Below are 16,208 nucleotides of genomic sequence, written 5' to 3'. Positions count from 1 at the left end.
TCTCTATTGTTTCAATTGGCCAGTATGACGAATGGTAATGAAATTTTTTTCATCACTCCAAATTTTGACACTAGAGGACATTTTGAAGACGCGTCAAGAATCATCTGCATATAAAAGAACCAAATGTAACTGTACAATACAAAGGCTGCTGAGAAAATTCTAGTTATAGCATTAGCTGGCCAAAAAAGACTAGGTCTTTTATAAGCCAAGAACTTGGTAGTTGTATGTTATCCCTGGATTTTAAACAAACTAAATTTGCTCCCCATATAAAAAAAAAACGAAACTCTCATACTGAAAATATAATGTAAGAGATATTAAAATCGAAGAACATAAATACAAGAATATGTTATGTTTCAATAGTATATCAAACAATATGGATTATTGTTCTCAGTTTTTTTCTTGGTGTTATAACTGAATCTGAAACTGAAGATGATCTCAGAATTCGAATATTAACTTTTCATCCAATGGTGATCTTTGCTAGTTTCATTAATGGAATCCGAAACTCTACGTGGACACCAACTTAGAAACATCACATGAAATTACGAAAATGAAACTATCCATATGTCTAAGAACTTGATCCATTCACCAGAAAGAAAAAACACTTATAACAGTATTATTCCATCATTATTTTGCTTGATTAAAAAACACACTTCAGTGAAAGTCATCACAGAACAAACTGTGTTATTTAACAAAATATCTCAAGTTGGCTTTGCACTTAAAATGGTCAGTTGTTACCGCCAAGAACTTGACCTCTTCCCCAATTGTGTCTGTCACCTCCCCCACCACCGCCTCCTCCTCCTCCATCATTAGCTGGACGTCTCGTTGCAGGTGGAATGCCAAAGCCATGCACACCACCTCTCTGGTTAGGAAACCAACTATATCTGCAAGAAAATAAAGGAAGTCATTCATTTCATATATAAACTGCACATTACAGTTAGAACTACACAAACTTCCATTCCATTACAGCAGTTTCTATATTATGCAAGGGTCACTCAATAAGTTACCATATGCCTAAAAAAAACACCTGATGTGACCAACAGCACTTCATTTTTCAATCTAATCTCCTTTCAACTCTATAATCATGATAAGTACGTATTTTAATTGTCAAACCACTCCAATTCTGATCAATAATCTTTATATGAATCAATGAGTCAAAGTTAGGTTAGAAGAAATGTCAGAAGGAAGTGAAATAGAAAGAGGAGTACATAAAGGATGCCCTTTATCACCTACCCTGTTAAACATCTATATTTGGAGGATTTAGTGAAGAACTGTTTTCAGAACATGGGAGGAATGATAGTAGGAGGAAGAAGAATAAAGTGCATAAGCAACTCGTGTGTTCTTTTAATGTACCCCCCCCCCCTCCCTTCCATTATTTATCAGAGAGGGTCTTTAAGTTGCGATAGAAAATCTGAAAAAGTACAAGTCTCCAGGTATTGATCAAATTCCAGCAGAATTAATACAAGAGGGTGGAAGTGCATTATATAGCGAAATTTATAAACTTGTACTTGCTATTTGGGAAAAGGAAATTGTACCAGAACAATGGAAGGAGTCCATAATTGTACCTATTTTTAAAAAGGGGGACAAAACCAAATGTGGTAACTTTCGAGGTCACGTATGGGTGAATCCAGAAATGCATATAGAGTGTTAGTTGGGAGACTGGAGGGAAAAAGACCTTTAGGGAGGCCGAGACGTAGATGGGAGCATAATATTAAAATGGATTTGAGGGAGGTGGGGTATGATGATAGAGACTGGATTAATCTTGCACAGGATAGGGACCGATGGCGGGCTTATGTGAGGGCGGCAATGAACCTTCGGGTTTCTTAAAAGCCATTTGTAAGTAAGTAAGTAAGGGTCTTTAAGTAGTACTCAGACATCCTAGTTAGAACTTCTAAAGCACTTTCACATCTATCCTTCGTTGTTATGCTGGTATTTCAATCATACAAGTCACAAAGAAGGGTAATAGGAAAGATAAAGTTTAGGTACACCAAAAGTTATGAAATTACCGTATTTACCCATGTAATAGATGTCCCCCCATAATGGACGCACACAAATTTTTTGCGTGAAAAATCCCCGCATAATAAACACATCTCATTTTAAACAAAGATCGTTTTAATAATGTTGAAAGTCGTAAGATTGGATGCACTGCTTAGTATGTTTAAATTCAAGTTTTTAAACAACAACACATAGTACCACTGCAATCATGATTTCTTTTTTTTTCGTTGTTGGTAACTCTATAGCATCTATTAGATGCTTCATGGTTGTGCTAACAGATGGAGTTACTTGTCAACAATGTGGCGCTGAAACGTGTGTTCAGGTTACTGCCCAGCGACAGTCCTGATGTATTTTATATTTTGATGATTGGTTAATTAATATTAACCCAGCACACTCACAATTGCACTCACATTCATACAAATTTCCAGACTCTAGACACCCAGGTAAGTTTTCTTCTTCAAGAAAAATTCACCGGGAGCCGAGCCCGGGAATCGAACCCGGGACCTCCGGATCTGCAAGCCAGCATGCTGACCATCAGACCACGGAGGCAGTCGCAATCATGATTGGTTCTTTTTCTATGCGTGCAAAATATAGGTACTCTCCAATTAATAACACAGAATTCTTAGGACATCTGCAGAAATCAACTATGTTGATAAAATTGTGTTTCGACAATGAATAAGAACCCATCGAAATATTCAAGTTATACAGCGAATTATAGGCTGAAAGTTATCAAGCTGGTGCATCTTTAATACGTGTTTTTTTTTTCCACCAAAATTTTTTCCTCCCATAAAAGATCCACCCTAGTTTTTAGTTATGAAAATCGAAAAAGAAAGTGCGTCTATTATGCGGGTAAATACAGTAATAACATAAACTCAGATGTATGACTTGAGGCTTTCCCGGCATTTGATGTAGAATAACTCTTCTCGGGTTCTCAGCCAGGTGAGTTGGAGATTTGTTTCCAAGCTTTCAAAGGCTAGCTCTGCCATCTTCTTCAGGGAATGAAGTGATGTGGGATCATGTCTAGCCGGTATATCTGCAAAAGAGGGCTTCCTGCTGCGGGCCAATCAGGAGCTAGTTCCTAGTCCCGACCGCCAGGCGCATTCTGGTTGGTGGAAGCGGTAGCCAATCAGGAGCTACTTGCTGGTCCCGACTGTCTGCCGTGTGCTGGTGGTCCAAGTGTATTGATGGCAGAGATTAAGACCATCCATTAGCCGCCCACAAAGATTCAGAATTTGCTGAGACCAGTTAAGGACGACCTTGGTCTTAGGACACCTGGTGTCTACAAAATACCTTGTGAGTGTGGGAAATGCTACATCAGGCAGAAGGGACGCACCATTATGGAACACTGCAAGGAACATCAACGCAACATAAGACTGTATTACCCCGATAAGTCTGCAGTAGTCCAACACAGCCTAGAAACTGGTCACAAGATAGATTTCGGCACCACCACCATCTTGGACAAGACATCAGGTTACTGGGACTTGGATATCAAGGAAGCCATCGAAATCCAGCTAGATGGCAATAATTTCAACAGAGACGGGGGTCTACAGCTGAGTACAGCATGGAAACCTGCCATCAATAAGCTTAGACCATCAGCACACGGCAGACAGTCGGGACCAGCAAGTAGCTCCTGATTGGCTGCCGCTTCCACCAACCAGAATGCGCCTGGCGGTCGGGACTAGGAACTAGCTCCTGATTGGCCCGTAGCGGGAAGCCTTACTATTGCACATATACCGGCTAGACATGGTCCCACATCACTTCATTCCCTGAAGAAGATGGCAGAGCTAGCCGTCGAAAGCTTGGAAGTAAATCTCCAACTCACCTGGCTGAGAACCCGAGAAGAGTTATTCTATAAACACAGATTATTACAAGATTATACATTGACAGGAGAAAGAGAAAGAATATAGCAGCAACAATAGAGAAAATATCAATATGCGGTGTTGAAAAAAAAAAAAAAAACATGTTTTTTTTTTTTTTGTTTTATTTTAAACTGTGCCATGAAATAGTGCATTTTAAAATGTTGTTGTCGTCGTTAACTAATACTGAATTCTTTGTAATAAAGCCATTAACTCGCTTCCGCTCCAATATTTTTCACACACAGTGGGTTTAGAGGAAAGGGCTGGACATCACTGAAGATGATTCTGATCCATCTTTTCCTGAAGACTGAACAATGGACAAAGTGGTGAAGAAAAAATTACAATTCTGTTCAAGTATTTTGACAAAATCATACCCTCTGAGTATTCGAAAAGATGCAATTGCACTTTTCCTTGGATACTCAAGAATTATATTTTGTACATTCAAACTTTCCTATTTTTTATTGTTTGAAATTTCGTAGAAATGGTTCATATTCTGAGTTGATTAATCTTTCAACTGTTGAAAATGATAAACTTGACATGATTTTTTTAAAAACATGTTTTATATATACAGTTGCCAAATGAATATTGTAAAAATTAGTGAAATTTCAGATTTTTTAAGAAAAAATTGGGGATATATACATCTTGATTACACAACTTTTAACACTGTATCACTTCGGAATATGTATGATAAGCACTTTCTTGTGTTAAATTTAAACGTACCTTGTTAACATGTTTCGACCTATTTTGGGTCATCTTCAGAACTGGTCGTTGTTGGTCTTGGCGCCTCTTGTTTCCTGTGAGAGTGAGTTCGTAGTGTAGAGTCAAAGAGTGTATGTGTTTTGAAATTGAGTTGTGTGTTGAGAATATCGTTGGGGTGTGTTTTCGTGTGTCTGTATATTTCATATTGTTCTAGTGTGTTTACTTTCTGGCTTTTTGGTTGGATGTGCAGTATTTCCATGTCTGTGTTGATGTCTCTGTAGGTGTGGTTGGCATTTGTGATGTGTTCTGCATATGTGGAGGTGTTTTGTAATTTTGTTATGGCTGTGATGTGTTCTTTGTAACGTGTTTGAAATGATCTGTCTGTCTGTCCTATGTAGAAGTTGTTGCAGGTGTTACATTTGAGTTTTGTATACGCCTGTGTGGTTATATTTGTTTGTTTGTTTGTGTGTTGAGATGTTTTTGTAGTGTGTTATTTGTTCTGTATGCGATGTTGTAATTTAATTTCTTGAATGAGGTTGCAATTTTATATGTATTTTTGTTTTCGTATGTTAGTGTGATGTAATACGTAAGACAAAACAAAACCACAAAAAAACAGAAGAATACAACACAAACAAAAGAACACAAAAAATACATCACACTAACATTGGAAAACAAAAACACATACACTCTTTGACTCTACACTACGAACGCACCCTCACAGGAAACAAGAGGCACCAAGACCAACAACGACCAGTTCTGAAGATGACCCAAAATAGGTCGAAACATGTTAACAAGGTACGTTTAAATTTAACACAAGAAAGTGCTTATCATACATATTCCGAAAATTGGGGAAATTGGCATTACAGACATTTTAAATTTATCGCACTGTTTATTAAATTAAATAATAAAGTTATCTGTCCATAAAAATAATATGCTACTAACTAAAAAAAATATATAAATTATTTTTTCGATTTGACGTGTATAATACCATTTTTTTTGGACAGTTAGTGACTTGACAATGTTGCTGCCTCGCCTATACGTGTTAATGGAGTGGGCCACATACATGGTATATGTAGTCCATATACATTCAACGCCTTTTTATTCTTATTATTATTTAAGTACAACAAAGGGAAATTAAGGATTGATACTGTAGAAAAATCGTGAAAGTTTTGTGAACTTACAATATTGATGGTGTGCTGAGTAAAGTTGGTCCACCCAATTCCTGAGGATATTTGAACATCAGAAAGAAGTAGAGATGTCCAACCAGTATTCCTACCAATTCCAAGATTCCACTAGAAGATAAAATAGTTAGTGTCATACAACAATTCAAATTAACACTATTTCAAATAAAGATTTGTTAATTTATACGGATATCACCCTTAATGATCCCTTTCTTTTGCAAAAGTACAACACTCCCACTGCCAGAGTTTTGTACCTACTACAGTAAACTTCACTTAATGATCACTTGTATTAAAATGGCCGCCTTTCTGGAAGTAATATCTACAAGATAATTCATCTGGAAATCATGTACATGAAATGTAATTTATTAAAATGTAAGGACTTATTATTAAAAAACACACATACAAACGAACAAAATCTCAATTTACTAAAATCAGCAATTTTTTTTTTAAATTTTGTTATATGAGACAAATCATTCTTTTTTTCATTTTATTTGTTACATGAGATAAAGTCATAATAAAATCCTTGTGTCTGAAATATTATCTACATAATTATACCTCTAGTCGTAAAATGTATGGGTAAAATAGTAATTTATGTATCAAGGACGAAATGAAAGTGTTTATAGCGAGGGCTACAGGGTTACTGCCGAGGGCCTCTGACCCGAGGTTTAAACATGAAATTTCGCCAAAAGCTCATATATTTTTTTGTGGCACACTAGTCCATAAATGAATAAATTAAAACTTTATGACAAGAGTTTTAAGTTAGAAATTCGCGTTGTGTTTGTATGTCTTGTTCAGTGTGTTTTGTTTTGGTATCTAAGGACTGTGAACACTAGGAAAAAAAAAGAATACATAGAATAAAAATTATTCGTTGAGGGAGGCCATGCATGATGCTATTATTTCTTTGTTGTTAAGTTACCAGTCTCTGAATTTAATAAACAATGTTCTGTTATGTTGGAAATGACGTCAGGATCTGTTGCAACCGAAATTCCTTCTGAAGTTATTATTAAAGCCAAACAAGCTGAAGATAAGTTGTTGCCAATTAAATAAATATAAGTAAACATACGACATATTTTTTTTTGGCTCTAGGGCATATAAAAGTTTTTTTAGGCCTGCAAAGGTATAATGGGCTGTATTATATATATCGTACCCATGGAGAAATTGAACAATTACCGACTAGTGAGCCACAAATTAATTTGCAAAATTAACGTAAGTCCAGCTATTACAAAAGTACAGCAAAATTAAACAATTTTCTATGAGTGGAGGAGGAGATGTCTGTAGCTTTAACGGCATTTAAAAAATGTATAAATATTAGAACTTAATCCATCTTTAGTTGTTATGGAAATAGGACAAAAAATATGTTCCATGTAAAATATCACTCCTCTGTACAAGTCGCAAATGTATAGGCTTAGTCAAAATTTCTTCCAAAAAAAATTTAAGAAATTCGGTAAAGACATAGACTTATGACACACTCATCAGAATGTAACCCCATCTATACTGATTTTCATAAATAGCTAAGTAATATTACAAACAATTACAATATAAAGAGTGCTATATCACTGGATATGAGAAGAATTAATTAAGTATATTAATAAAAAATTATAACTCAAAAACGCTTTTTATGTGCAATACAGAAAGTGAAATTTTACTTTCATATTCAGTGTGCAGTAAATAATGTAATTTCTGTATGTTTTGCAGATTACAGTTCATGAAAATAGATTACGAACAATTGGTAACTGAATTTTGTAAAACACACGAGTCATATTCGTAACATTTATTTTTTTTACAGTATCACATATTTTCTCTTAATATTTACCATAACACTATACATTGTAATATGGAGGAAGACAAATGAAGTCTTAGAAAGTAAACATATCATGGATGCTTATGATGTGTATTTCAACCAAATTCTACAAATAAATTTTATGAATAATCACAATATTTCTTATATATTTTGAATTAGAAAATAGAAAAATGTGAACACGAAAACAATAGTATGGAATGTTAATTACAATACGAGAAAACGGTAGATATAAACTTACCCTCCAGATATAATAAGATTGAAAGCAAACAGAACCCACGGAAGGTACATGGCTTTGAATTGGGTACCAAACCAGAAGTTAACAATGACATCTTTGTTTAGTTGACACCATACATACAGCACACTCAAAACCATAGGATCCATTAGAAGCTGAAAACAGAATTCGAAATTGTAAGAATTCACAAAACAAATTATGTACATTTGTAGCCAAAATATTGTAATCTAACTCTAGATTCTCAATTTATTTCCGTTTTATTATTTTTGCATCTCCACAAATGTAGTGGTAGATATTTCTCTCAGAATACAATATGCGACAAACTATACTTACTGGAATATCAGCTATCAATGCTACAGTAACACAACACAGCCAATTGAAGATAAGCATGAAGAAGTAGTCCGCTGGCCGTCCATCAAAAATGCCTATGACAAGAAATATTAATAATGTATTAACAAACAAGCATTATTACAACCACTTCTGGTACAACAGCAGCAGCAGCATGTACTGCCACCACAGGAAGAACTAGTACTATTGCTGCTGTCATCTCTTATCAGCTAGGCAACAAGATTTATTACTTAATATTTAAGGAGAAAAATTCGCCCCGGTGCCGGGGATCGAACCCGGGTCCTTGGTTCTACGTACCAAGCGCTCTGACCACTGAGCCACACTGAATCCAATCCACAGCACCGTATCAAATTCTCCTCCTTCGATGTTTCCCTTTGTGGCCTGACTCCAATTCGATCCGGTGCTGTGGATTGAATTCGGCGTGGCTCAGTGATCAGAGCACTTAGTACGTAGAACCAAGGACCCGGGTTCGATCTTCGGCGCCGGAGCGAATTTTTCTCCTTAAATATTAAGTGTCAATATTACAGATAAATTCTGTAGGACAAATTAATATAATCTATAATAACAAGATTTATGCTTTATGCAGCTGTAAATTATGCTTTTCGTTTTTCTAAATTATGGTTCATTATGCTTTTCATTAAATTACCAGTACATGCTACTAAACATCTAGTTCACTGTATTAATAACATTTATAGAGGATTTCATACTTTCAAAATTCAAAGAATTAATCTCTTAAACATAAAGTAGCATTTCCTTTCTATAAAGTATGTCGTGAACATATGACAGAACTAATACGAGAGTTATTTCATAAGTCATGGTAACTATGTTACATCTTCCGAATAACCGAAAATGTGGTCAGTTCAGTGTATACGTTTCAAAACCTGTTGTACACTGTACGGGATGCCACTGCCAGATTGCGTCTGTGTGCGTTGGTGGCTAGTTGGCAGCACACGCATAAGTTAGCATGCTAGAGCTGTGCTCCATGATGGATGTAAGTAAAGTTGAACAGCGGTCATACGTGAAAATTACAGTTCTTCGTGGCAGAAATGCTCATCAGTGTCATTCTGAGCTACAAGAAGCATTGGATGATAGTGCGTTGGAACACTCTTCCTACTCGCCTGATCTCAGTCCATGCAACTTTGATCTCATTCTTCAATTAAAGCAGCCACTATGTGGCAAGTGGTTTGCAAACAGGGAGGACATCTTAACAGCGTTTTGATGAGAGGTGGTACACACAGACAAATCACACAAAACCGATGGTATTCAATGCCTGCATTAGCGTTGGCAAAGATGTGTGGAAGCCTTGGGGGATTATTTTGAAGGGTGTTAGCTGTGAGTAATGTACTTTGTTTTCTTTTGTGCATAATAAAACAATGATTTCTATTTACGCATCTTTCAATTTCCCTTACCCATTGCCTCCTGTACACGGACCCAATTTGGTACTAGCATTGCAAAGCACATTCCAGTGACTTTCAATCGCTATAGTGAATTTCTATTCCTGCAGCTTTATTGGCTGATATAATATAGATGCCATGACTTATGAAATGACCATCATATAAACATGAACAATTTTAATTAAACATGCAATTAACCATAAATTATTTCGAGCAGATATTTTGTTTAATGATGATGTTGCTGGGAGCTTCCTTACTGAATGCAATCTACATAATTTCTTATATAAGCAAATCTGATTTTTAGTTTTAGAAACGACTCTTCAATAAGAAATTCCCTTATCCTATAATTTTCTGGACAAGATAATATATGCATAGTATCCTCTTTTTGTGTGTCTGAGATCAGTAACCAAACTGAAGTATATATAAAAACTTGATAAATGTAATGCTAATTTTGAAATAAAGTTTCAGCCTACAGAAAGTTCGCTAGTACTTTACAAGCAATGAAGTCCTGCTGTTTCATTCACTGTTGCGAAGAAATTAGTAATTCGCTTGTTCATAATACAGTAGAACTTGGTTATAGCGTTTTGTATGACACCTCGCCTATAACGTCAAATATTCTGTGGTCCCAACTAATTCCTCATAAGACATATGCTTTTCTACCTTGCTTAATACGACAAACGTATATGCGTCTACCTCGCATATAACGTCATTTTCAACCTCAGTTTGGAATAAGATTGTCTAAGAACCAAAGTATTTTTAGAAATATTTTGTTGAAATCTGGCGAATTATTTATTGTCCCCTTCTGTCATAGACTTCTGGAATGGAGGCAGATTTCCTTTAACCCGCCAGAATTCATGCCGTATTAATGGCACTTGCGTACGATCAGTTTCGGCCAGGTAGTTTTCATTAAGTGCATGCAGTATGGCCACTAAAAGAAAAGTTTTAACGTTCGAAGAAAAAGTTAGTGATTCATCAAATTGAGAATGGAATTAAAAAAGCTGACGTGTGTCGTGAGTTTGGCCTAGTTAATTGCACAGTCCAAACGATTTGGAAGCGCAAGGATAAAATTGTTGCTGCAATTGAACAGAATGGATCGAAGCTAGGGGAAGGAGCAGTGAAATTGTAACTGGAATAATGCATATAGAACGTAATTTAGAAAGTGTGTATTGGGAAAATAGAAGACAATAGAGTAAAATGACTGATTACTTGACTTCTAAGTAAAGAAGTTTGGTGAGTATTGAACAAACTGTTTTAATACAGAATATTGCATTTATAATTGTACGTGTATTTTATTACGTTCATGGTACGCTTAAAAGTGAATACATAAATCTAAAATAAGCCTAATTAAGTTTGTTAGAAATTTATTTTTTCAGTCGTTGACTTTACTACTTTATATATCTTGTTAGGTGTTAACCTTTACATAATAAATTGTGTGATGTATGAACGTTTTCGTTGAGCATGTCAACATCATCAGATACAAACTGTCATTTTACAATATCAATACTCTCAGTGTTATCTACACAAACAATACATGTTTACTATCATATAAGGATAAAACCTATTAAAAATTACATGAATTAGTTTTATAATGTTCAATTGTGGATACCCCAACTGTCAACAATTAAAATATACTTATATTATCATGGATATATTCTTTGCAAGTCATCACATGTGAACGATATTATGAACGATGTAATGATATGAGGCTAAAAGTAAGATAAAATATAAAAATGAGCTAACTCTATTCAATGCTTTACTTTGCATGTGAGGATTTGCAAATTACAATATTTTGTTACAAGGTATTCACTTTTCCATATCATGATGTAAGATTCTAGCCTGTTATAACTGCCTATATTTTGTAGATCTTGGTGTTATTATTTATGCCAATATGTTGGGTTTAAATTGTTTATAGTTAATCAGATGATGGGCGTATGTTCTGTTGTTGTTCATGTTACAGGATAATTATTCAATCCAGTAGTGATGTTGTGGAAGTTTATTTAACATGGTGTGAATCGAATGTCTGAGATCTTTGTTGTAGAAGTGTTTTCTGTGGATGTTGGTCGTGTACTGGTTAAGTGAACAACAACAGAACATACGCCCATCATCTGATTAACTATAAACAGTTTAAACCCAACATATTGGCATAAATAATAACACCAAGATCTACAAAATATAGGCAGTTATAACAGGCTAGAATTTTACACCATGATATGGAAAAGTGAATACCTTGTAACAAAATATTGTAATTTGCAAATCCTCACATGCATAGTAAAGCATTGAATAGAGTTAGCTCATTTTTATATTTTATCTTACTTTTAGCCTCATATCATTACATCGTTCATAATATCGTTCACATGTGATGACTTGCAAAGAATATATCCATGATAATATAAGTATATTTTAATTGTTGACAGTTGGGGTATCCACAATTGAACATTATAAAACTAATTCATATAATTTTTAATAGGTTTCATCCTTATATGATAGTAAACATGTATTGTTTGTGTAGATAACACTGAGAGTATTGATATTGTAAAATGACAGAGTGTATCTGATGATGTTGACATGCTCAACGAAAACGTTCATACATCACACAACTTATTATGTAAAGGTTAACACCTAACAAAATATATAAAGTAGTAAAGTCAACGACTGAAAAAATAAATTTCTAACATATTCATAGACTTTTCTGAAAATTACGCAAAATAAATTGCAAAATAAAAAAAAATTAATTAAGTTTGTTATTTTTCATTTTCCACCTCACTACACTGATTATATGAAACTCGGTTACTACGACACTCATTTATAACAACATAATTTTTAAGGTCCCTTGGATGTCGTTATAACAGAGTTCTGCTGTATGTGCATTATCCTCCTGGGAAGTTGCAGAACAAGGAATTAAGCAATATTACAAACAATAGCAGTAATCTAACCACTTCTGATCTCATGACATTCCTCAGAAAGAACTTAAAATATAATATATTCTGCGATTTCAAAGAATGAGATTCTATATGATTTTCCTCATAGACAGAGTAAAAAAACCAATATTCTGAACAGCTCATGGCTGACTGTCAAGCAGAGGTAAATCTATGAAGTTGTCTGGTCACTGACAGTGATTGGAGGTTACCGCGGCTGAGTAGAAGTGATCATTTCAGCAGGTTTTACTAAGATATGAAGTCTTACTCACTTGAATGGACTTTGCCTGTTATCTTGAACCTAGATCTCCAATACTGAAAGTACATAGGCTACTAACCATTTGGCCATACATGTGTCAGAACTACAACAACATTCAAGTGTGGTTAGGTAACGTAAATCTGAGAAAAGAGCACAACATAAACATGCCTACAGAAGTAACATCAATATAAAAATGCTCATCAATATTGCTTTTTAATTACCTGTTTCAAGCCTGAGTGAGTAATTGTATAAAAAATAGCAGTTTATTAAGAAATGAAATCCTGTTGGTGGTGTCAGTGGATAATAAAAAACAGCAGTAAATGGTCTCCATATCTGCAACAGATTGTTACATTAAATAAGAATAGCTATACTATTAATATCAAAGTAGAAATAAAGATAATTCTTTTATATTTAGACAAAGTTTAGTTGTAACTATGCTGTTACACAGGGGTAGTTAGCTGACATGAAGAATAACTAGAGTTTCCAGGTGTCCTGCATATACTGGGTGAACTGTAAGTAAAGTCATTAATTTGAGGGAGTTATTCTTTGAGATATTTCAAACAAGTCTAATATAATTTTGCTCATTCTTGTTTCCTTTTGGAGATAGAAATTATTTTATATGAACCATATCATAGCATGTTTTGAGAAAACCATTGATTTAATTCCCAATATGCTCAGTCAATTATTTAAGAGAGCAGTGTATTATGGCAATAAATGATTGAAAGAATTTTAGTTTTGCAAATCTAGTCTTTCAGAATGACATTACAGGAGAATGGAGAAAGTTACACAACGCAGAGCTGCACGCATTGTATCCTTCACCTGACATAATTAGGAACATTAAATCCAGACGTTTGAGATGGGCAGGGCATGTAGCACGTATGGGCGAATCCAGAAATGCATATAGAGTGTTAGTTGGGAGGCCAGAGGGGAAAAGACCTTTGGGGAGGCCGAGACGTAGATGGGAAGATATTAAAATGGATTTGAGGGAGGTGGGCTATGATGGTAGAGACTGGATTAATCTTGCTCAGGATAGGGACCAATGGCGGGCTTATATGAGGGCGGCAATGAACCTCCGGGTTCCTTAAAAGCCAGTAAGTAAGTAAGTCTTTCAGGTGAAGCTCCCTGTAAAGCAGATTTGAATAATTTCAAGGGAAAAATTGTTCTGGGACTGGGTATCGATCCCGGGACCTCTGGTTGAACGTACCAGCGCTCTACCAATTGAGCTACCTGGGAACTCCACCCGACACCATCTCAACTTTTCCCTTTATATCCACACAACTCGCATGAGCTGACGAAACACCAGAGACCCACATCGAATGCACACAATCTCTGTGTGACTTGGAATTGTGGTTTTCTGTTAACGTACACAGTGACGTATATATTATGCAAATCTAGTCTTTCAGGTGAAGCTCCCTGTAAATTATTCAATTTTAGTTTTGTCCTTTAAGTGCAGAAATTTGATCTGAACAAATGTAACATTTCAAATTTCCTTTTCAGAATGAAAAATGCAATTTGGTCCATTGAGAATGTACCATATAATGCATTTTACTAGCAACATTTCGATTCTCTTTTGTTTAACATGGCTCGGTAATATTATAACCCAGTGACTAGTGGCGAGTGTAGTCAACGCTGCTAAACTGTCTGAATTATCCACTTGTTTCCATTTTTAAAAGTGTTCGAGATACATATATGTATGTATTTGGCTTTTAATCGAGTCATATGTACCGTAAATAAAAGGAAAATTGAAAGCCGACACCAATTTCGCACCAAAATACAGGCGGAAAGTTGCTGTGAATGTGGCAGGCAGGTGGGATTCCTCAGTCGAGGTGGATGGGGTAGGCAGAAGGGGGGAGCAGCATATACATCTCATTTCCGTGCGTTTCCTTCCTTACTGATCACAGAGAAAAGGAGAATTTTCGTAAGATCGAATCAATGACAGGTTATGTTAGATTAGTTTAGGCTTTTGGTATGCCTTACATATACTTACTATTGTCTAAGAAAGTCACTAACTCACCCAAACCCCTCTCCTTCTCTATCCCGTAGTCTTTGGTGGGGGTCCTTGCTATCCGCCGACCTTTGGGAACACTATTGTAAAAATTTACGTAATTTTCTTTTTAACTTACGAGCTGGCGATTTAAGCAGTGGAAAGAGAGGGTTGTACAATAACATTTTGGATGTCTATGAGCCATTGTGGGTGAAACTTCGATATCTTCCTACACTACACATAGCAGAGAAAACGTACTTAAATCGTTGGGGATAAACTCCAGAACATGGTTTAGGCTAAATCTGAATAGATCGCCAGTAGGGGAAGTTATCCCCAGTCCCCACTTTCGCCGCACGGCAGCTGCTGTCTACTGTCTACCCTCCGTCCCGGTGACTCACTAAATGTGCATTCGACACTGCACGCATTTAGCATAACACAACATACAATAGCTTCTATGATCTGTTCTTTCAGATTTTCCCAAATTGTCACATGTCACTTAACTACCCACCCATCTAGCCCAAAACGAAACACAAATCAGACGTCAGTCCCGAGTGTGGTGTGGGGAGATATCGAAGACTGGCCAAACCCCTACTACTAAGTGTAACTTTATTGTTAACATCTTATGGTCTTCACTTAATGTTTGGAAGGAAATACTGGAATACTTTACCTGGAATTGTTTTATGAAAGGTTCATACAATAACACCAACTGGTATGCTTTGAATATTCCAAAACGCCCAAGTAACGAAAACCCTGCAGTCAGTGCAAGCCACCATCGTGTGAATAGTGGTAGTCTCTTAAACCAATCGGCTATGTCACTCATTTTATCCAAGTACTCTGAAAGAAGATCATGAAATTGAATCAAAATATACACAAATAATCTATTATGAAATGCCAAATAATTACACATAATTTCTTGATAGAATTCAGGCTGAACACATACCTATACGAAGACGCTAATAACGTTACGCAATAACAATATCTCAGAAGTCAGCATAAAGCGCCATAAATACACATCACAGAATATAAACTTTATAAGTCTTTCAATAATTTAATGACACGTGTCCTATCAACAATTCGGTGTCCTCAACCACCCCAGAATGAATACCATTTTTTCCTTCATTTAAGTTCGATGTATCGAAAACCATGGTATTTCAAGAAATGGTTTAAACAATAGCCCAAAGTAACTCTTTAACTCACATTTTCACTACCTGAAGCGCTAAGAATGACGATCCCACTCTAATCCATGTTAGCAGAGCCATCTTCAGTTGCAAGCAGGAGCATGCGTACGTTTGGCAACACTGAGCGGAGGCAAGAGTGGAGGCGAAATACAATACGAAGTTTGACATTATAGTGCTTTGGTTTCGTTATAAATGTACACTAGTCGCCTGAAATCTGAAAGCATAGTGGCTGTTAGCTTCGTCTGTGAACAGAGTGCGCATGCGCGAGCATATATTTATAGTACTGCTACCCAACGCATGACGTCATTCATGCTTGCAGATCCCAGGTGGCAATTGTACTTCAGTTTTCCCAAGTTTCTACAACACCTT

General features: G+C 35.8%; 1 protein-coding gene across 1 annotated transcript; it reads right to left on the bottom strand.

Annotated features, from left to right (window-relative positions):
* Window positions 1-562: 562 nt before the first annotated feature.
* Window positions 563-15,789, bottom strand: Der-1 (derlin 1). Its single transcript, XM_069826971.1, has 7 exons — window positions 15,602-15,789; window positions 15,329-15,495; window positions 12,899-13,010; window positions 8,095-8,186; window positions 7,768-7,916; window positions 5,729-5,839; window positions 563-881 (listed from the first exon to the last, which is right to left on the bottom strand). The coding sequence occupies exons 2-7, from the start codon at window positions 15,479-15,481 to the stop codon at window positions 725-727; spliced, it is 774 nt and encodes a 257-aa protein (XP_069683072.1). The 5' UTR covers window positions 15,482-15,495; window positions 15,602-15,789; the 3' UTR covers window positions 563-724.
* Between the last annotated feature and the right edge of the window lie 419 nt (window positions 15,790-16,208).

This window comes from Periplaneta americana, chromosome 5 (genome assembly GCF_040183065.1).
Source record: "Periplaneta americana isolate PAMFEO1 chromosome 5, P.americana_PAMFEO1_priV1, whole genome shotgun sequence".
Classification (NCBI taxonomy): domain Eukaryota; kingdom Metazoa; phylum Arthropoda; class Insecta; order Blattodea; family Blattidae; genus Periplaneta; species Periplaneta americana.
Note: the sequence above shows the minus strand (reverse complement) of the source record. Positions and strands in the feature narration are given on the sequence as shown.